The 21,686-nt window shown below is 40.8% G+C and overlaps 1 protein-coding gene across 2 annotated transcripts in view; it reads left to right on the forward strand.

Annotated features, from left to right (window-relative positions):
• The first annotated feature begins 509 nt into the window (after positions 1-509).
• SLC9A6 (solute carrier family 9 member A6) overlaps positions 510-21,686 on the forward strand; it is a 61,530-nt gene continuing 40,353 nt past the window's right edge. For both annotated transcript variants that reach the window (XM_034950308.3, XM_003812337.5), the window contains exons 1-6: positions 510-895; positions 9,739-9,938; positions 13,007-13,084; positions 13,380-13,456; positions 13,754-13,866; positions 16,987-17,092. In XM_034950308.3, coding sequence (XP_034806199.1) covers positions 571-895; positions 9,739-9,938; positions 13,007-13,084; positions 13,380-13,456; positions 13,754-13,866; positions 16,987-17,092 — 899 coding nt within the window. In that variant the 5' untranslated portion in view covers positions 510-570. The remainder of the gene's footprint in view (positions 896-9,738; positions 9,939-13,006; positions 13,085-13,379; positions 13,457-13,753; positions 13,867-16,986; positions 17,093-21,686) is intronic.

The raw sequence follows: 21,686 nt of genomic DNA on the forward strand, positions 1-21,686 counted from the left end.
GACACACACATAATCCATACCTTTGAGTCGATTGTTTTATGAACTGCTACAGTGCTCTGTGTGTGTGTGGTGTTTTTTTGTGTTTTTTTTTTTTTCTTTCCCGATGAGGACAATACAAGGAGAATCCGATTTAAATTTAAATTACAGAGATGGAGATTGAGGCTCCTCCCAAGGGGACAACTTATCCTGTTAAGAGACACTGGGGGACGATATTGAGATGGGTTATGAAAGATCAATTCCCCTGAGAGCTCTGAGAATAGGATCAAAGTAGAAAGCGCAGTCTGCCTCTGCTTGGTTACACTGAGCCGATGTTTCTTTAGCCAAAGGCAGTGGGCTAGTTTAGACGGCCTTTCATTCCCGGCAGCGCCTGTGGGTGCGTGTGACCTGGGACAGAGGGGCAAAGGAACCTGGCAGAGCGAGCTTGGGATGCCGCGGCCCCTTTAAGAGCGGCGGCGGCGGCGCGCGCTCCGACGGCTACCCCCGGGCCCCGCCCCTTTCCCGTGAGCCCTCGGGGAGTGGTCCGACCGCGGGCGGCCGCCGGTGAGGTAGGGGCGGGAGGCGGGGGGAGACATGGCTCGGCGCGGCTGGCGGCGGGCACCCCTCCGCCGTGGCGTCGGCAGCAGTCCCCGAGCCCGCAGGCTCATGCGGCCCCTTTGGTTGCTCCTCGCAGTGGGCGTCTTTGACTGGGCAGGGGCTTCGGACGGCGGCGGCGGAGAGGCTAGAGCCATGGACGAGGAGATCGTGTCCGAGAAGCAAGCCGAGGAGAGCCACCGGCAGGACAGCGCCAACCTGCTCATCTTCATCCTGCTGCTCACCCTCACTATTCTCACAATCTGGCTCTTCAAGCACCGCCGGGCCCGCTTCCTGCACGAAACCGGCCTGGCTATGATTTATGGCAAGTGCCTCAACCCTTGTCAGCCCCTTGGCGCTGCCCCTTTCTCTGCCCGCCGTCTGCTTCGCCTCCTCTGCTGGCCCTGCTCGGCCTACGTTCGGCTCCCCTTCTAATTCCTTCCATTTTCTGCCTCGCCTTCCCCCTACCCCGCGTTTCTCTGCCTCACCCCCTTTCCTCTTCAGCCTCGCGCCCCATTTTATCTGCCTCTCCACACCTTTTTCGCTTCCGACCCCACCCCCTTTTTCCTCCGCACCCCCCCCCCCCCCACCCTTTCCCTGCCTACCAAGCTCGGGACCCGGGGCTGAGGATGGAAAACGAGTGGGCGCGGTGTCTGGAATTGGGCTGGGGGCTGGGGGAGGGGAGACACCATTGCGATCCATTTCTCTGGGGTGTCAGTTTGTTTAAGGTTCATTGAAACTGCAGTAGTATCTCTACTGCCCAGAATCTGGCGTTCTTTTGGAGCCAGAGTCGACCTTTACTCAACACCTAGCTCCTGCTACGCCCTGTCCTTTCGAGGTTGCAAAGGAAAATCTTGTTCTTGTGGAGTCCGAAAAAAAAAAACCCGAACGTGAAATAGGCTACAGAAGGCTTAGGGCATTTTTAATGACATCCCATTTATTGTACTATGCCTCTAATATCTGATATGGATACCTATGGTTGACCCTTCCAATTCAGGCATACAAAAGTGAGGACGAGGAAGAGTTAAGGTCCTTCCAGAAGTATAGTGTACTATACGATGATCAGGACAGTTCAGACAAACAGTAATTACAAACACCACGCATATGCAGTATGGGTGACTTGCTGTTGGCATGAGGTTATTGACCGATTGTAGAATAAATGGCTTTGATTCTTGTGTCTCAGTCTGCTTTCTGAGGTTTATTGTTATTATTATTATTATTTTGGTGACAAGGCGAGAAGGGGTAAATCAAAGTGTGGGCTCAGAGGCATTTTGAGCTGTGCTGGGGCCTCAAGAGGAGAAAAGAAGATACATATTGCCGACTGTATTAATCTGTGCGGGTATTGCTAAAGAGATGAGGGCGGACAAACAATTCTTTCTGTGCAGTACATGTGTGAAGATTGTCTTCATTTGGAACAGTTAAACCGATGAGCTTGTTGAGGTTTGTCTCTCAGACTTGCAGATAGGTAGATGAAGCTTTGGCACAAAAGACATTGCTCCATGCGAACCCCCGCCCCCTAGTAAATCCAGACTTCTGTAATGTGCATCTCTCAAGGATAGCAAGGAAAGGTAGTTGTGTGCCTCAGGAAGATGCATGAACTCAGGCTTATTTTTCATTTTTAAGAGAATACAGTTCTGAGCCTGCGTGTAAAATATCTCTGCTCACTAAGATTCCTAGTTTTTAGACATATTAGATGGTTTTTATATTTAATATGTTTTGCATTTCATTTGCAGTGCACCTTAAGCCAAGTTGGCCAGATAAGCTATATATTTCTATATAATTTTCTGCATAACAGTGTGTGATTTATTTACTATCCTCAACAAACATTTGTTGATAAACCTTCTATGTATTATGCTCAGAAAATACAAAGAGGTATAAGATCTTTGCCTTCAAGTAACTTATAGGCAGGTCATATAAAGAAAATAATGGCATCTTAAATTTGGTTAAATGCCAAATGAGTATTATAGAGTTAAAGTAATGAACTGATCAGAGATACTTCTTTTATAGAGAGAGATAGTATGATGTGGTAATTAAAGGTACAAGGCTTTAGACCAGAGGTCAGCAATTTTTTTTTTTTTTTCTGTAAAGGGCCAGGTAGTAATGATTGTTGACCTTGTGGATACGTAGATCTCTGTCGCTGTTGCATTTTTTTTCTTTGATTTTTTTTTCTTTTTATAAAGTTTTACAACATAAAAACTATTCTTAGCTCTCGGGCCATACAAAAACAGACCAAGGGCTGTAGTTTGCCAACCCCTGCTTTAGAATCAGACCTAGATTCCTGTCACACTCTGCCCATAGGTATGTGTGATCTTAGACAAGTCCCTTACTCTCTTTTACCATCATCTATATGTTGGGGATGATGATAGTAGGATTACTGTGAGGAAGAAATGTTTTTAGACTAGTAACTGACCCTTAAGTAAATACCCAAGAAATGATAGCTGTGCTATTATTATTATTATTGCTGTTACAACTGCATTTTCTCAGATTAGGCCCAGAACAACTCTTTTAATTGGTCAGTCTCATAAGTCAAGGGACAAATACAGTCTTTTTAAAAGAATCAAATAGGGGCTTTGAATTGCCCTGGAAATATTTTCTCTTTGGTAGCTGATATCATTAACCTCATCTAATTCTAGGACTGAAGTAGAAAAGAAGGATTACCGATTGCATTTTGTGAGGTTTCTAAGTTAATAAAAAGTGATAGAGCACCTTGGTGTTAGTATTTTTTGAAGGAAAAACAAGGGTATCTCTTGTGGAATGTAAAGTGCAAGAGTGTTAGTCTGGGAGTCAAATCTGGAGTTGACTTGGCATTCTTTAGCCTGTCCTATTTTCTCATTGTGGGCAATGGGTGCTGTGGACCAAACAGCCTCCTAACTTAACTCACAAGTCCAGTTCGAGAATAGATGGGATTGGGTCAAAGTTTCTTTCTTTCTCTCTCTTTCTTTTCTTTCTTTCTTTCTTTCCTTCTTTTCTTTTCTTTTCTTTCTTTCTCTCTCTCTCTCTCTCTCTCTCTCTCTCTCTTTCTTTCTTTCTTTTTTTGTGGAGGGTCGAAGTATTTTCAATAGCGTGAAAATTGAAGTTTTCTTTTTCCTTTTTTTATTTTTGATAGAGTGTTGCTCTGTCGCCTAGGCTGGAGTGCAGTGGTGGGGTCATAGCTCACTGCAGCCTCAACCTCCTGGGCTTAAGTGATCCTCCCACCTCATCCTTCTGAGTTACTGTGACTACAGGTGTGCATCACCACACCTGGCTAATTTTTTATTTTTATTTTTGTGGTGACGCGAGTGTGGGGGGGTCTTCCCATGTTGCCCAGGCTGGTCTCAAGCTCTTAGCTCTTGGGCTCAAGCTATCCTCTCACCTTGGCCTCCCAAAGTGCTGGGATTATAAGTGTGAGCCACCTCGCCTGGTCAGAAATGGAAGTTTTCTAGTCCTATTTATTGTCTGTTATTTTTCTTATAGCTCTCACAACATCATAGCTATCTTATTATTATTAATATATTATTTTAAAACCTTTATTTTTCAGCATGACTCTGGGGTCAAAATGGGATGCCTAGACCTCTAAGATTCAGCCCACTGGTGATCTTATTCCTGTGATATTGGGTTAGCTAAGTAAATCCTGGAAAATGCTATTAAAAATAAGCTTTTCCTTTATCTGAGAAGCAAGAGTAAAAACAGTTTAAATTGCCAAAGTGGTCAGTTTCTAGATTGTAATACAGATCAATTGCTCCAGTTACAAACACACAATTGCAAAGTACCCACATGTTTTGCTCCTTGGGTTAGCTTTCTTAAGAAGCTTAAAAGTGAGTCACTGTTAGTAAAAGTTGTCGAGGTAGTTAAATTAAGTCTGAAAAGTGATCACTCACTACACTGTGCTTACAGATGGTATAAAAAGCAAAATATGGCAGAAATATTTGTATTGCCTTAAGCTTAAGGCATCCGGAGTCCGAGGTTTAACCAATGTGATTCATCAATAAATATTGATTAGATGTCTATGATGTATGGGATATGATGAGAAATACATGTTTGAGCCACAGTATCTGCCCTCAAAGCACTTATCATCTAATGACTATGGCTCATACCTTATTTCTCATCATATCTTTCACAAAACTAATCTGTATAAATTGTATCAGTTTTGGTCACACTTAATGCCCTAGTGATGTTCTTCCTATATTTTTGACTATCAGAGGCTTCAGGTGTGATTGGCTGGAATAATGGGCTGAAATCCATGAGGAAACCAGTCACTGCCAACTGGGAGAATCACACATTAGTAGGGCCTTGGGTGATGCTGATTTTTTTTTTTTATCACTGGGAGACTTTTCAGCACAGGAGGGTCAGGAATGTGTAGGAGGGTTAGGACCTCTCTGTTTTGTGAAAGATATCTCTTCGTGGTTGTGTTTTTTTTTGTTTTTGTTTTTGTTTTGAGACGGAGTCTCACCCTGTTGCCCAGCCTGGAGTGCAGTGGCTCAATGTCGGTTCACTGCAAGCTCCGCCTCCTGGGTTCATGCCATTCTCCTGCCTCAGCCTCCCGAGTAGCTGGGATTACAGGTGACCGCCACCACGCCCGGCTAAATTTTTTGTAATTTTAGTAGAGATGGGGTTTCACTGTGTTAGCCAGGATGGTCTCGATCTCCTGACCTTGTGATCCACCCACCTCGGCCTCCCAAAGTGCTGGGATTACAGGCATGAGCCACAGCACCCAGCCGTGGTTGTGTTCTTTGTTGCCTGTTAATGGTCATTTAAAATTTCATAATATGAATATTTTCTGTGCCTCCCTCTATGTAGGAGGCTAGAAGTTTCTGCTTTGGTCTCTTAACAAAGCTCTGTTTTTGTATCCTTTCACTGAGAATTGCTTTGACTCTATGACTAGGATTTGGCCTTTTACAGAACCCTCGTTAACTTGATCTGTGAATTTTTTTACAAATAAGTCCCAATTTTTCAGATGCCTAGTGCCATAATAAAGGGATCTTGATTTTGTTTTCAACCTAAATAATTATTCTCCATGCTGTTGTTTTATCGACCAAGGTATGTGTTTCAAATTTGCCCAAGTGCTGAGCTCTCCTCAGGGTACCCAGTGATGCTTCAGCATAGGGTTGGGCAAACAGTAGAACCAGTGGGCACTCGGGAGGCAGAGGTTGCAGTGAGCCGAGATCACGCCACTGCACTCCAACCTCAGCAACAGAGTAGGACTCCATCTCAAAAATAAATAAATAAAATAAAATAAAAAAGAACCATGGTTGGGCTTGGGGACATGGAAGGAATTTATGCTGCCATTATTAGCATTTGTAGTAGCTTGTCTGTGATTTTTGCATGTAAATATAAGAGGACAGCTTTTACTGAGCCTCTTAATTAGCTCTTGTGGAATAGTAGAGAAAAGAGCTGTTTCTATCTCATACAGGCAGAATGACTGGATCTACAGGCTTTTCTCTTCTAGGTTATGTCTGTCAAGCGCAGTTGCTATCTAACAGTCAGTTTTTAATTTTGTTTTTGGAGGTGAGATATTTTTAAAAGGTGTCTTTCGTTTATTTTAAATTCGAACCTTTGTTTAAACGTTTTTAAAGTTGGTGTCATTATACTACTGTTCACGAATGAATCATTACTACTCTAAAAAATATATGTGACTATAAATTGACCAGAAGGATCCCTCCTCTCTGCTCCCTCCCTGCTTCCTGGGCAACTACTGCCTTTTTTTTTTTTTTTTTTTTTGGACGGAGTTTTTGCTCCATTGTCCTGGCTGGAGTGCAGTGGCATGATCTCAACTCACTGCAACCTCCACCTCCTGGGTTCAAGCAACTTTCCTGCCTCAGCCTCCCAAGTAGCTGGGATTACAGGTGCCTGCCACCACGCCCGGCTAATTTTTGTATTTTTAGTAGAGATGAGGTTTCACTATGTTGGCCAGGCTGGTCTCGAACTCTTGACCTCAAGTGATCCACCCGCCTCGGCCTCCCAAAGTGCTAGGATTACATGTGAGCCACTGCGCCCGGCTGGCAACGACTGCTCTTATACCTCCTCGTTTCTGCTTCATCACTTCTCACTTGGGTCTGGTTTCCACTCCTGCTACTCCACTGAAACTGCTCTTATCAAGGTCACCTATGGCCTCCTTGTTGCCAAACCCAATGGATACTTCTAATGCCTGCCTTACTTGACTTTACTGTAGCATTTGATAGTTTTTATCACTTCCTTCTCCTCAAAAATGAATTTTTTCCCTTTCTTCCTGACTTTGCCACCACTGGTTCCTTTTTTTTTTTCTACTCCTGTGGGTTTTCCTTCTCAGACTCCTTCATCAGCTCCTTCTCCTCTAGCAGCCCCTTAATGTTGGCTATTAATAGATCAAACCCCAGATCTATATCATAGTCTTCTTCCCATTTTACTCGCTCCCCTGGCGATCTCATCTACATCTGACTTCAACCATCTTATGACTGCACAGTGTATATCTCCAGTTGAGACCCCTCGCTTTAGCTCCAGATACCACATACTCAACTATGCGTGTGTCACAAGTACATCCAACTCAACGTGTCCAAAACTGAATGTAGCCTTTTACCCTGTAAATCTGTTCATCTGTGTATGTTCCTTACCTCATTGAATGCCCTTGTTATCCCCCTCGGTGCTCAGGCCAACTTACCCACCTGGTTGCCAAATCAATTAAGGTTCCTCTTAGTTTTTCGTCTCCCTTCCTCAGTCACTAAATCTTCCTAAAATATAATACCTTCTAAAAATCCTTCTCCCCTCTTGTCAGTACTCTCTTAGGTTAGGACCTAAACTCTTATTGCCTGAATGCCTACAGTAGCCCTGTATCTAGCCTTTTAGACCCTCTTTAGTCTAGACCAGTCTTTCTAAAGTAGAAATCTGCTATCAAGCCTCTGCCTTCTATGACTTCATTTTACTTTTGGGATAAACTTCAAATTCCCTTCCCCAACAGATAAGATCTTTTATGATTCAACTCCTGCCAATCTTTCAAACCTCAACTCTTGTCACTTTATAAGCCAGCCATACTGAACTACTTGATTCACTGGATGGGCTGTGTTGTCTCCATCCTTGACTGATATGTACTACTATTCCCCTACTTGGAATATACCCATTTCTTCTAGTTCGTTACCTGCCCAGATGACATCTCTGGAAAGACTTCCCTAATGTCTTACTCCCCCAGGGTTGCGTAGTTGTCTCTTTTCTGTTTTTATAATACCTTGTATACATATATATATATTGCATTATGATTGTTTATTCAGTCTGTTTTCACCAACTGGACCGAGTTTTCCTTGAAGGAGGGACCTTGTTTTCATCTCTGAACCCTGGAGGCCTACCTAGCATAGTACACTCATTCACATATTAAAAGAATGGCTGGCTAGTCAGAATGAAAGGCAATAGGAAGGTAAAATGCAGCTAGTAGTGGTATACTATGCATGGAGTTAAGGAAAGTTCCAGAAGTTTGGGTTTTATTTGTAGTTGAGGTATGTCCATACAATGAAATATCGTTTGGTCGTAAAAGTAAATGAGCTTCTGATGCATGCTACAACATAGATAAACCTTGAAAATATTATGCTAAGTGAAAGAAGTCAGACACAAAAGGCCATATATTGTAGGAGTTCATTTATATGAAATGTCTAGAAAAGACAGGTCCATAAAGAAAGAAAGTAGATGAGTGGTTGCCAGGAGCTGTGGATTCGGGCATGGGGGAATGGAGAGTGACTGCTAGTAGGTGTGGGTTCTTTTTGGAGGGAAGGAAAATGTTCTAGAATTAGATAGTGGTGATTGATATTCAACTTTGTGAATATACTAAAGACCACTGAATTGTACAGTTTTTAAAAGGATAAACTTTTGGTGTTTGAATTAGATATCAGTAAAGCCATTACTAAACAATTATAGTCGATCAATATAGTTTTATAGGGCTGGGCATGGTGGCTCAGGTCTGTAATCCCAGCAGTTTGGGAGGCCGAGGTGGATGGATTACAAGGTCAGGAGTTCGACCTTGGTCAGGAGCCTGGCCAACATGGTGAAACCCCATCTCTACTAAAAATACAAAAATTAGCCAGGTGTGTTGGTGTGAGCCTATAATCCCAGCTACTTGGGAGGCTGAGGCAGGATAATTGATTGGACCCGGGAGGCGGAGGTTGCAGTGAGCCGAGATCATGCCACTGCACTCCAGCCTGGGCAACAGAGCAAAATTTCGTCTCAGGAAAAAAAAAAAAAAAATTTAGTTTTACAGTACCTAGAACATTGTGCATATTTGAATGTCAGTAGGATGATCCAGCAATCTGTTTGATGTCATAGTGCCAGATTCAGGACTTCTATTCCATGTTTTGATTTTGAAGCAGATTTTTAAAATTAAAATCTGACCTTTTAGAAGTAGAAGAACTCAATCAACCTACAAATATTATTGACTTTTCAATTTGTTAAATGTGCATTGTTTGGCCAGTCATGTGCTTTGGGAATAAACTTGCGAAGTGCATTGTTTAAGTCTTATAAATTGATGAACGGAGGTGAAAAACAAATTTCTTTCTTTTTTTTTTTTTTTTTGAGACAGAGTTTCACTTTGTTGCCCAGGCTGGAGTGAAGTGGCATGATCTCGGCTCACTGCAACCTCTGCCTCCTGGGTTAAAGCAATTCTCACACCTCAGCCTCCTGAGTAGCTGGAATTACAGGCGCCCGCCACCACGCCCGGCTGATTTTTTGTATCTTAGTAGAGTTGGGGTTTCACCATGTTTCCCAGGCTGATCTCGAACTTCTGAGCTCTCAGGCAATCCACCCATCTCGGCCTCCCAAAGTGCTAAGATTACAGGCATGAGCCACCGCGCCTGGCCAGAAAACACATTTCTAACATGATTGCACTGTCGAGTTGGGACACATTGGAGCATATTCTGTCTACAGATGATTTGAAGATATTTTCTCCTTTTGTTACCTTCCTCATTACTTATTTAAATATTGATCTAGAAATGCAGTGATCTGTGCTGTTGTCCTAGGGAATGTTTTTCTCTCCTGTTTCACTGGATTATATGAAGATTGGGCTGTTTGTTGTATGAATTTTGTAATATTTTAAAACATAACTGCATTTCATCTAAAAATCAGTTTTGAGCTACAGGGAACTACCGTAAGAGATTTTCTCTTATCCATAGTTATGCGTGGGGTACAAAAGAAGTGGTCTCTGTCGGCAAGAAGAGCTTATGTTGTTCTTTTTTCCAGGTCTTTTGGTGGGCCTTGTGCTTCGGTATGGCATTCATGTTCCGAGTGATGTAAATAATGTGACCCTGAGCTGTGAAGTGCAGTCAAGTCCAACTACCTTACTGGTAAATGTTAGTGGAAAATTTTATGAGTATACGCTGAAAGGAGAGATTAGTTCACATGAACTCAATAATGTTCAAGATAATGAAATGCTTAGAAAGGTAAGTTCTTAAAGGAAATCTTTGAATCTTTTTTGTGTCTAACTAGCAGCAAAATGATCCAGGAGAAAATAAGTAATTGATTTTTAATGATATTTAAAATAATGAGTCTTTTTCAATGGAGTAAAACCTCAATTAACAAATGTCATAATGTAAGGAAATGGATATGTCTGTACAACTCATTTTCTGATTGAGGTTAAGTAGTATAACTCTTTTTGTTTCTCTCTGGATTGTTTACAGCTTGTTGTGATAAATGGAGACTGGGATTGAGTTAAGCAGAATTTATAAGCGTTTCTTTCCATTTGCAGATGGTCCTTATAGTTTTCTTTTTCTTTCTTTATTTTATTTTTTCTGAGATGGAGTCTCACTCTGTCACCCAGGTAGAGTGCAGTGGCATGATCTTGGCTCACTGCAGCCTCTGTCTCCTGGGTTCAAGCAATTCTCCTGCCTCAGCCTCCCGTGTAGCTGGGATTACAGGCGTCCACCACCACGCCCGGCTGATTTTTGTATTTTTTAGTAGAGACGGGGTTCTACCATGTTGGCCAGGCTGGTCTCCAACTCCTGACCTCAAGTGAATCCCCCGCCTCGGCCTCCCAAAGTGCTGGGATTACAGGCATGAGCTACTGCGCCCAGCCAGTCCTTATAGTTTTATAGTACTTCAGCACATTGGCTTTATTTGATAATACCTAAAATATTCTATTAATATTTCTTTCAATTCTTTCTTGCCTTGCTTGTATTCTATACTGATCACAATTTAATCTTTCTTTGATTCACAATCTGACACAACTTCAGGGGCCCTAAGTGTGAGTCTGAGTTATTATACCATATTGTGCATAAAGCTTTATGTTAGAGTTTGAGTTGCAATTGTACTGGCTCCCAGAAATCCCTGGAGCTGCTTTCTTCTGTCTCCCTCATAGGTTTATCATGACGTTTCTCAATGCCACTTTGCTCATGTCTCTTTGTTTTCTCCTACCTTTGCTGTTTGCCTTCACTTCTGTCTGCTACATTGGCAGGACTTGACTTTTTTTTTTTTTGACACAGGGTTTTACTCTGTCACCCAGGCTGGAGTGTAGTAGCACGATCTCAGCTCTCTGCAACCCCTGCCTCCCAGGCTCAGGTGACTCTCCAACCTCAGCCTCCTTAGTAGCTCAGACTACAGGCACGTGCCACCATACCCGGCTAATTTTTGTATTTTTAGTAGAGTTGGGGTTTCACCATGTTGTCTAGGCTTGTCTCAAACTCCTGGGCTCAGGCGAACCACCCACCTCAGCCTCCCAGAGTGCTAGGACTACAGGCAGGACTTGATTTTTATAGCTACTTGGTTGTGTTTCTGACCATCTTTAATGCTTTTAAAATTTCATATGAACTTGAGGTTTACCTTGCAGCAGGAGTTCTTTCCACCTGTGGAAAATTCCAATTCCTTAAAAGTTCTAGTAAACGAAGTTTTAGCATGGGTTTGTGTGTAGCTACTTTGTGTTCATGTCACATTCTACTGCAGCCTTATGAACAGAAGGGGGTATTTACATTTTTATGGTGACTAGGTCTTAAAATGAGTGGGCTATCGGAAGTAGAAATCTGAGCTGTACAGAAACTTTTTACTACAATATTATACACCTTTAGAGATGTTATCTATGTAAGAAATCTGTTTCTTTTTGCCAACAATAATACTGTACTCTTAAGTTTTATATTACCAGTTTGGGGTTTCATTCATTCATTTATTTTTTGTTGTTGTTGTTTTTGTTTTTTGTTTGTTTGTTTGTTTGTTTGAGACAGAGTCTCGCTCTGTCGCCCAGGCTGGAGTGCAGTGGCGCGATCTTGGCTCATTGCAAGCTCTGCCTCCTGGGTTCACGCCGTTCTCCTGCCTCAGTCTCCCGAGTAGCTGGGACTACAGGCGCCCGCCACCACGCCCGGCTAATTTTTTGTATTTTTAGTAGAGACGGGGTTTCACCATGTTAGCCAGGATGGTCTCGATCTCCTGACTTCGTGATCCGCCCGCCTTGGCCTCCCAAAGTGCTGGGATTACAGGTGTGAGCCACCACGCCTGGCCTCATTCATTTATTTTTGGGATGGAGTTTTGCTCTTGTTGCCCAAGCTGGAGTGCAGTGGCACAATCTTGGCTCCTCCGCCTCCCAGGTTCAAGTAATTCTCCTGTCTCAGCCTCCCAAGTAGCAGGGATTACAGGCATGCACCACCATACCTGGCTAATTTTGTATTTTTAATAGAGATGGGGTTTTGCCATGTCGGTCAGGCAGGTCTCAAACTCCTGACCTCAAGTGATCCACCTGCCTCAGCCTCCCAAAGTGCTGAGATTACAGGCGTGGGCCACTGCACCCAGCCAGGCTTCTTTTATTTAAAGCGAAAATAATGTTCATGCTTTCTCTTTTTTTTTTTTTTTTTTGAGACAAAGTCTCACTCTTTCGCCCAGGCTGGAGTGCACTGGCGCGATCTTGGCTCACTGCAATCTCTGCCTCCCGAGTTCAAGCGACTCTCCTGCCTCAGCCTCCTGAGTAGCTGGGATTACAGGCACACGCCACCACACCCGGCTAATTTTTGTATTTTTAGTAGAGTTGGGGTTTCACCATGTTGGCTAGGCTGGTCTTGAACTCTTGGCTTCAGGTGATCCGCCCACCTCCGCCTCCCAAAGTGCTGGGATTACAGGTGTGAGCCACTGCGCCTGGCCCTATTTTTAACTTTTTTCTTGGTTTGTTAGGTGGAGTCTTGCTCTGTCACCCATGCTGGAGTGCAGTGGTGCAGTCTCAGCTCACTGCAGCCTCTGCCTCCCAGGTTCAAGCAATTCTCCTGCCTCAGCCTCCTGAAACATTTTTTAATGACATAGTATTTTAATACACTTTCCACAGATAGGCCTTAACTGATTGTTCCAATGCTATCTCCTGGTCGTTTGGTTGAGAAGTAGAACAGAAACTATCCTATATGAAATATTTTTAAGTTAGCACAGTGATGTTCTTGCCTTTGACTAGTTTAACATATAGTATTTTTTCTTTTTGATCATTTGATAATGGAATATGAGGTCTTCTAGGGAATTGATCTAAAATAACTCTTTATTTTAACAGGTTACTTTTGATCCAGAAGTATTTTTCAACATATTACTTCCTCCTATCATATTTTATGCAGGTTATAGCCTGAAAAGGGTAAGTCCTTTTGTCTTTCATATACTTTGAATAATCTTAAACTCAGTGGGCTTTGTAATATTTGACACTTCAGAAATGGGCTGTTCTTTCCAGATTACCCTCCTTTCTCCTCTCCTTATCCTTTTTAGATGCTGAAATTTATAGCTGTACAAGAATGCTTTCTCTTATTTATCCTAGTGAATAATGCATTTAATCCTAGTGAATAATGCATTTAATATTAGCATAGCATAGAAAACCTTTTCTTTTTCAAGTAACTGGTAAGTATTCTAACAGTAACTTTTTTTTTTTTTGTCAGAGACATTTTTTTCGAAATCTTGGGTCTATCCTAGCATATGCTTTTCTTGGAACAGCAATTTCTTGTTTCGTTATTGGGTAAGTATTTTAAGCTTAAAATACTTTGTAGCCTTCAAATTATAATTTTAAAATAATATATTTTTGATTTATGCAGTGTTATATATTCCTGACTGGGTCTAAAGACTTTTGCAATATTCACGTAGGTAATAAGTTGTTTGAATTTTCCTTAAGGCCAAAGTATTACCATATTTCAATGACATGAATTAAATTTGGGATTAGTCACAAAGTACTACAGTAAACCCATCTTCTTACTTTATCCTAATTTTTTTAACAGTTGATATTTTTTTCTAAAGTAGGACTGTGTTTATTGAACAGGTCAATAATGTATGGCTGTGTAACGCTGATGAAGGTAACGGGACAACTTGCAGGAGATTTTTACTTTACAGATTGCCTACTGTTTGGTGCCATTGTATCAGCAACTGATCCAGGTATGTTTTATATGAGTGGAGTTTACATACTTTAGGTACATTGTTTTGCAGTCAAATACATGCGGGTTTTTCTTTCTTTGAGGTGTAGAATTCATGATTAGATACTTCCTTAGTACTACACTTTCTAATTGTGGAGGAAAAAACAAAATTCATGATTCCTTTTGGCTTCAGCACAAATTTGTTTTCCTTTTCCTTTTTTTTTTTTTTAATTACATTTGCCTATTACTGGTCCACAAGTTGACGCTGTTTCAACAAGGACTATAAGGTACTTTCTTCAGAAATTCATGTTGGTCTTTATCCCTAGTGATTGAGTATAGAAGAAGATGAACTAGATTATAGATTAGTTTAAATGGGTAATAATTATATATTTCCTTTCAAGCTTTTAGAAAACCAGTTCCCTAAAAATCTTTCAGTTTCTATTCAGCTGTATGCATTTAACAGTAAGAAAAAATGTTTACAAATGATTGTTAGAAGGCAGTTGTGCTAATACAGGTTTGATTTGGAGTCATTGGAGGACTTTAATATACATTAAAGAATTGTTTTTATAAAATTGGCTTTATGATTATACAGTTGTTTGTTTAATATTAACACAACTTGTTCCCCTGTGCTTTTAGTGTCAGATCTTCTAAAAGTTGTGTTCCAGAATGAATTTAATTGTACTGAGTTAGGTTTTAGTTTTCCTGATAGAGTATTGGTAAACTTAACAGCTACATTCAAATTAGGAATTTGGAGAAGACACAGAATGGAAAGGTTGGGGTAGGAACATAGACTGATGTTTTTGAACTAAGGATGGAAGTTTTCTTTTAGCATGCTTTAAGATTTTCGTTGAAGCTCATTTTGTTTTACTTTTTAACCTTGTAAGTTAATCATCTTTAATTGTCATCCAGCACAATTAAAGGTAGAATCCTAAGGTTATCTCTGCATTCCCGTGTTAACTCTGATAACACAGGGCTTTATGGGAAGGAGAAAAATGTGTTCAGTACTCTATGAGAGATATTTTGGCTGGACACAGTGGCTCATGCATATAAATGCCAGTGCTTTGGGAGGCCGAGGTGGTAGGATCACTTGAGACTGTGAGTTCGAGACCAGCCTAGGCAACACAGTGACACCCTGTCTCTACAAAAAAAATAGCTGAGCATGGGAGTGCGTGCCTGTAGTCCTAGCTACTTGGGAGGCTGAGGTGGGAGGACCACTTGAGCCTAGGAGTTTGAGGCTGCAGTGAGCTGCAATGAGGCTGCAGTCTCATTCTGCCTGGGCGAGAAGGGCGAGACCCTGTCTCCAAAGAAAAAAGATTTTAAAGGATTAGTTAGAGGGCCATTTTAGAGAATTTGTGTAGTTTAGCATTTTTAAAACTGGAAATTAAATTGCTTCCTTAAAGACCACCAAAGCTGTCCCCTCATTGTTTGTAGCTACTCCCATTATCAACATGAAGGTAGGATGGTTTTGGCAAGGAGCCGGTGGTCTCTGGTTTCTGTGTCCTTTCATTATAAGCAAGGTTCTCAACTTTTCAAATCCTATGAGAAATCTGAGTCCATGAGTCCATTGGCTTGGCTACATTATTTCAACTTTCTGGTTTTGTTTGATAGGACTATTGCCTGAATAGCCCAAGCAGATATCTTTTGCTTATATAAAGTTGGACTGTTATTTTTTTCTGAATTATGTAAGCACTTGCCCCATTTCTATTATTTTGCCATTGTTAACTTGCTCTTAGAAGGGTGAGGTATGGGTTTCTTTTAGAAATTCTGCACTATTGCTCTACTCTCCTTCTCCCCCTCTCTTGATGAGCTTTGGTATCAGTATATTCCAGCTGCAATGCTTTGTAGTAGAAACTATATCTTTTAAAATATACTGGACATGGTGGCTCATGTCTTTAATCCCAGTGACTCAGGAGGCTGAGGCAGGAGGATCACTTGAACCTAGGGGTTTGAGGCTGCAGTGAACTGTGATTGTGCCACTGTACTCCAGCCTGAGTGACAAAGCAAGACCCTGTCTCTTAAAAAAAATTAAATAAATAAAATGCAAGTTTCTTGTTTTTATGATTGGCATTTGAAAAGGCTCTCTCAGCTGGGTCTGGTGGCTCACGCTTGTAATCCCAGCCCTTTGGGAGGCTGAGACAGGTGGATCACGAGGTCAGGAGATTGAGACCATCCTGACAAACACGGTAAAACCCTGTCTCTACTAAAAATACAAAAAAAATTAGCCAGGTGTTCTGGTGGGCGCCTGTAGTCCCAGCTACTCGGGAGGCTGAGGCAGGAGAATGGCGTGAACCCGGGAGGCGGGGCTTGCAGTGAGCCAAGATTGCGCCACTGCACTCCAGTCTGGGCGACAGAGCAAGACTCCATCTCAAAAAAAAAAAAAAAAAAAAAACAACAACAAAAAAACAAAAGGCTCACCTCTGGTTATATTAATTTTTCATGTCCGCTTGGGTTTCTTTAGTAACTGAGCTATGTGACTTAGTAATTAAAGTTATAATATAAACTTCAATCTCATCTGATTTTCTAAGATTTCTCATATAATTGCTTTCCTAAAAGGAGGATTATTGTTTTTCTTCTTAAGCTGGAATATTCTCATAGTTGGCTTCTTATTAAGACAAATCCAGCAGCTGTAATTCTGGTCATAAATTTTACCCCAACCAAAAACTAAACCTATGTTTTCATTTCCTACTGTCTTTCTTTGTGCTTGCAATTTGTAAGTCAAGTACAAATGAGTTGTAAGGCCCAAAGAAACAAAGTTTGCAACATTAGATTCTTTTCATAATATTCTTCTTCATTGAAGATTAATGACTACATGGTCTATAAGAAATTCTGAATATATTCTTTGTGGGAAAGAAATGTACAAGACACGATTACTAACATCTGCGTGAAGAATGTAGGCCAACTCAGTTCTTCAGGGTTACTTTCAGCCATTTTTAAGAGAGAGAGGAGAAGTTTGTGCAGGTACACAATTAGAAAAGAAAAATATTTATAAAATTACAGGGTCTTTAATATGGTAAGAGAATGTTTATTAGGATTGAATTCTAGGAGGAAATGAATTTCTAAATAACTCTCAGAGTCATCTACTGAGGAGAATATGTTATATTTGTAATGTCTAAGTATTCCTCTGACTCTTTTTACTTACTAGTGACTGTTCTTGCTATATTCCACGAGCTTCAAGTTGATGTTGAACTCTATGCACTTCTTTTTGGTGAAAGTGTCCTCAATGATGCTGTTGCCATAGTGCTGTCCTCGTAAGTGTTTGTTTTCTTATTATATTCTGAATATTAAGTGTGAGGGTACTAGGAACTGAAAGTCACTTATTGAATAAAGTACATTATGAATGGAAACATTTGGAAGAATGAGGCATTTTTTTCCCTCTTGAAGAAATCCATATTTTATAGATAAATTGGAAAATACAGGGAAGAGAAAAATATGTACTGCCACCACCTAAAGACAATTACTGTAAACATTCTAGAACATTTCCTTTTTCTATGTATGATATTGTTACATAGTTGTGATTGTAGTGTCTATATAATTTTGTATTCGGTTTTAACATTACAACATGAGCATTTAATTTTTTAAATTAGATTTAATATTTTCTTTCTTTTTCTTTTTTTTTTTTGGAGATAAGAGTCTCACTCTATCACACAGGCTGGAGTGCAGTGGCGTGGTCTCGGCTCAATGCAACCTCTGCCTCCTAGGTTCAAGTGATTCTCCTGACTCAGCCTCCCGAGTAGCTGGGATTATAGGCACCCGCCACCATGCCCGGCTAATTTTTGTATTTTAGTAGAGATGGGTTTTCACCATGTTGCCCAGGCTGGTCTTCTCCTGACCTCGGGTGATCCACCTACCTCGATTTCCCAAAGTGCTGGGATTACAGGCGTGAGCCACTGTGCCTGGCCTTAATTTTTTCTGAATACATAATATATTCACGTGGCTCATAAATTAAAGTCATGTAAAAAGTTACACACAGAAAATTCACACTCTTACATCTGTCCTCATCCACCTGTCCCCCTAGTTCCTTGTAGATAACTTTTTTTTTTTTTTTTGAGACGAAGTCTTGCTCCTGTCCCCCAGGCTGGAGTGCAATGGCACGGTCTTGGCTCACTGCAACCTCCGCCTCCTGGGTTCAAGTGATTCTTCTGCCTCAGCCTCCTGAGTAGCTGGGATTACAGGCTCCTACCACCACGCCCGGCTAATTTTTGTATTTTTAGTAGAGACGGGGTTTCACCATGTTGGCCAGGTTGGTCTCAAACTCCCGACCTCAGGTGATCTGCCCGCCTCGGCCTCCCAAAGTGCTGAGATTACAGGCGTGAGCCACCACGCCCGGCCTAGATAACCATTTTTATTAGTCTTTTACCTATCTTAGTATTTCTTTATTCAAATGCAGGCACAACTGTGAATAAATAGTCTTATTTGCCTCTCATTTCTTATTTTTAAAGTCACATACCGTCTATCTTCTGGAGAACTTTGCATGTCAAAAGAGTGAATATTCTCATTCTTTGCAGCTATATAGTATTCTCTGTGTGAACTGCATTATTGTTTATTTGCTCAGTCTCCTATTGCAGGACATTTGAAGGGTTTTTAATCCTTTGCTGTCCCAAAAGGTGCTGCAGTGATTAACCTTGAACTTACCTTGTTTTATACATGTTTAGGTATATTGGTAGGCTGAATGTCCCAAAGTGAGATTGGTAGGTAGGTTAAAGGGTAAAATCCATTTGTAATTTTGTTCGACATTGTTAAATTGCTCATCAAAGGAATTGTAGCACTTCGCACTTTCACCATTAAATTATTGGTCTGTTTCCTCACAGTTTCGCCAGCAGAATATTTGTCAAACCTTTATATTTTTGCTAACTTGATAATTGAGAAATATCTCGTAGCTTAATTTGTGTTTCTCTTATTTGACATAATCATTTCAAAACATTTTTAATCTCTAGAAGTGTTAATATATATTATAGATATGTAGTTATGTATTACTTATAACAATTTAATTGCAGACAATTTTGAATGAGCAATATTTTTTATCTAATTATAGAAAGTACTATACATGTTACTATAAGGTGTTTGCAGGTTGAAGAATGAGTCTGAACCTCTGAGGAATTCAATCCTGCCTCCCTACTCTTTTTTTTTTTTTTTTTTTTTTTGAGACAGAGCTTTGCTCTGTCACCCAGGCTGGAGTGCAGTGGCGCAATATAGGCTCACTGCAACCTCCACCTCCCAAGTTCAAGCAATTCTCCTGCCTCAGCCTCCCGAGTAGCTGGGACTACGGGCATGTGCCACCACACCTGGCTTATTTTTGTATATTTAGTAAAGACGGGGTTTCACTGTGTTGGCCAGGCTGGTTTCGAACTCCTGACCTTAGGTGATCCACCTGCCTCAGCCTCCGCAAGTGCTAGAATTACAGGCGTGAGCCACCATGCCTGGCCCCTGCCTACCTACTCTTATTAGGCAAATATCTAACTCTATAGGCAGTTGCCCTTACTTCATACCAGAACTTTCTATGAGAGAGAAGTAAGAGCCCTTCACATTTTCTCTTTATTTTTATTTCTCTCCTTAATTTCCACTTTGTTAGTTATGAAAGAATAAAACATCACTGGCTCTGTTTTGCATAGCCTGATTGTCTTCTGCAAAGTTGGAAATTATTATTTCTGAGATGTAACATTAATCCCTTAAATGTTGTATATGAAGATATACAAAAGGCCATATCCTTTTTTGTGAATGCAATGTATGTAAATATTACCCCCTCCCCACCATATTTATTGCCAGATTTTTTTTGCAGCTGTCTGCAACTAATATAAATTTAACTTGAGAAATAAAACCTAAAGGCTGTAACTCATATTGATACTGAACTTTAGCACCTTCAATGATGATAGGTGTAGAATAAGAGTTTTATATTATTTGAAGTAAGGGAGAAATGGATAGTATGGTTATAAAAAATGTTATAAAAAATGAAGCAACAAAGATTGTTGAAGCTCCCAGTACATAGGTACATGAGCGATTACCAGCACTACAAAGTAAAGAGAGTAGGTACAGGCAGTCACTTTTAGCATCGATTCCCTATCCTAGACAACTATTCTACTGTTCAGTCATCTTACTAGTAACTGTTGTCTTATCATTGCCCTAATGGCCTAATGGATTAAGAGTTAGAAAATCTCTGTTCTGGTCTTATCTTAAACTGATGTGCCCTGTGCCTTAGTTTTTCCTATTAATAAAATTGCCTGTTTCCTGCATCTTTAGGAACAGTTGATTAGCGTTAGAGGAAAAGATAAAAACCCTCATTGAAAGATTTTGAGCTTGGAGTTATAAATAGTCTATTTCCTGCAACGTTAGGAATAGTTGATTAGTGTGAAAGGGGTCAAAACCTCATTGAAAGATTTTAAGCTTGGGGGTGTACATACCAGTGTTGGTGAAGAATAAATGCTAAAAAGAGAGAGCCGGCTGGGCGCAGTGGCTCATGCCTGTGATCCCAGCACTTTGGGAGGCCAAGGCGGGCGGATCACCTGAGGTCAGGAGTTCGAGACCAGCCTGGCCAACATGGCAAAACCCTGTCTCTACTAAAAATACAAAAATTAGTCAGGCGTGGTGGCACACGCCTGTAATCCCTGCTACCTGGGAGGCTGAGGCAGGAGAATTTCTTGAACCCAGGAGGCGGAAGTTGCGGTGACCTGAGATCTCGGCACTGCCCTCCAGCCTGAGCAACGGAGCGAGACTGTCTCAAAAAAAAAAAAAAGAGAGCCCTTTCCATAGCATTTCTCACAAAGGGCCATACTTCTTCTCTTGCAGCCTTTCTCAAACAGGGTTTTCTGTGAGAGAATGAAGCCTTATAGGAAACAATTTGAGTGAGTCTTTTCTCATTTCACCTAAGGATGATAGCGAGCTAGTGCCATTTTAAATTTGTAAGAGATAATACGTTAACTCATTACAACCTCAGTGGGATTCTGGTGGAGAAGGACTGTATCTTGAGAGGAACATAACAGAGAAATTGTTAGCTCTGTGTCTTAATAGAGTTGAAAAAATGAGTTACTGCCCAAAAGCTGAAGGGAAAGCAGTTGTGTGCTCGCTGTGGGAGTTTACTAGCTGGAATGATCAGTGGTATCATGCTCATCATTCTTCATTTACCTTTTATGTGTTTTGAAGTGGGTTAGATGCAGATAGTCTACTTTGTGTTGAATTTTCTTAGTTTGAGGATTATCTACTGTCTGCATTCTGTGTAAGCAGCTTTGCATCAAAGAGGAGGGAACCCCTTTTTGAAGTTCTGTTTGGCAGTTAACAGGTTAAGGCAACTCATCTTGAAATTTATGTTGGAGGTTGTTTTTGTTTCTGTCTGGGTTTTTTTTTCCCAACTTTTATTTTAAGTTCAAGGGTACATGTGCAGGATGTGCAGGTTTGTTACATAGGTAAATATGTGCCATGGTGGTTTACTGCACAGATCAACCCATCACCTAGGTATTAAGCACAGCATCCATTAGCTATTCTTCCTGAAGCACTGTTTTTTGTGTTTTTTTTTTTTTTTAACCTATTGGAGTAGCAGTTCTTTTATTTTATTTTATTTTATTTTTTAAAATAATGCTTTTAATCCAGTGAGGGTGAAGTGAAATTGACTCCCTCATACATGGCTGCATGAGGTAGATCTATATGTATATTGATATATTATGTTAGATACGGTATATGTAGTTAGAGATAAAGTATACGTTGCATAGTATTCCACTGAATGGATTACCGTGATTAGCCTGGGGACCTAAATTCACATTAGTTTAAAATATGTTGTTTACAGTCATTTATATTTTTATGAAAGAAGATGTACAGAGAGGCAACAAACGTGATAAACTGTTTAACTTCACTAAT

The sequence above is a fragment of the Pan paniscus genome, chromosome X, assembly GCF_029289425.2.
Source record: "Pan paniscus chromosome X, NHGRI_mPanPan1-v2.0_pri, whole genome shotgun sequence".
Taxonomy (NCBI): Eukaryota; Metazoa; Chordata; class Mammalia; order Primates; family Hominidae; genus Pan; species Pan paniscus.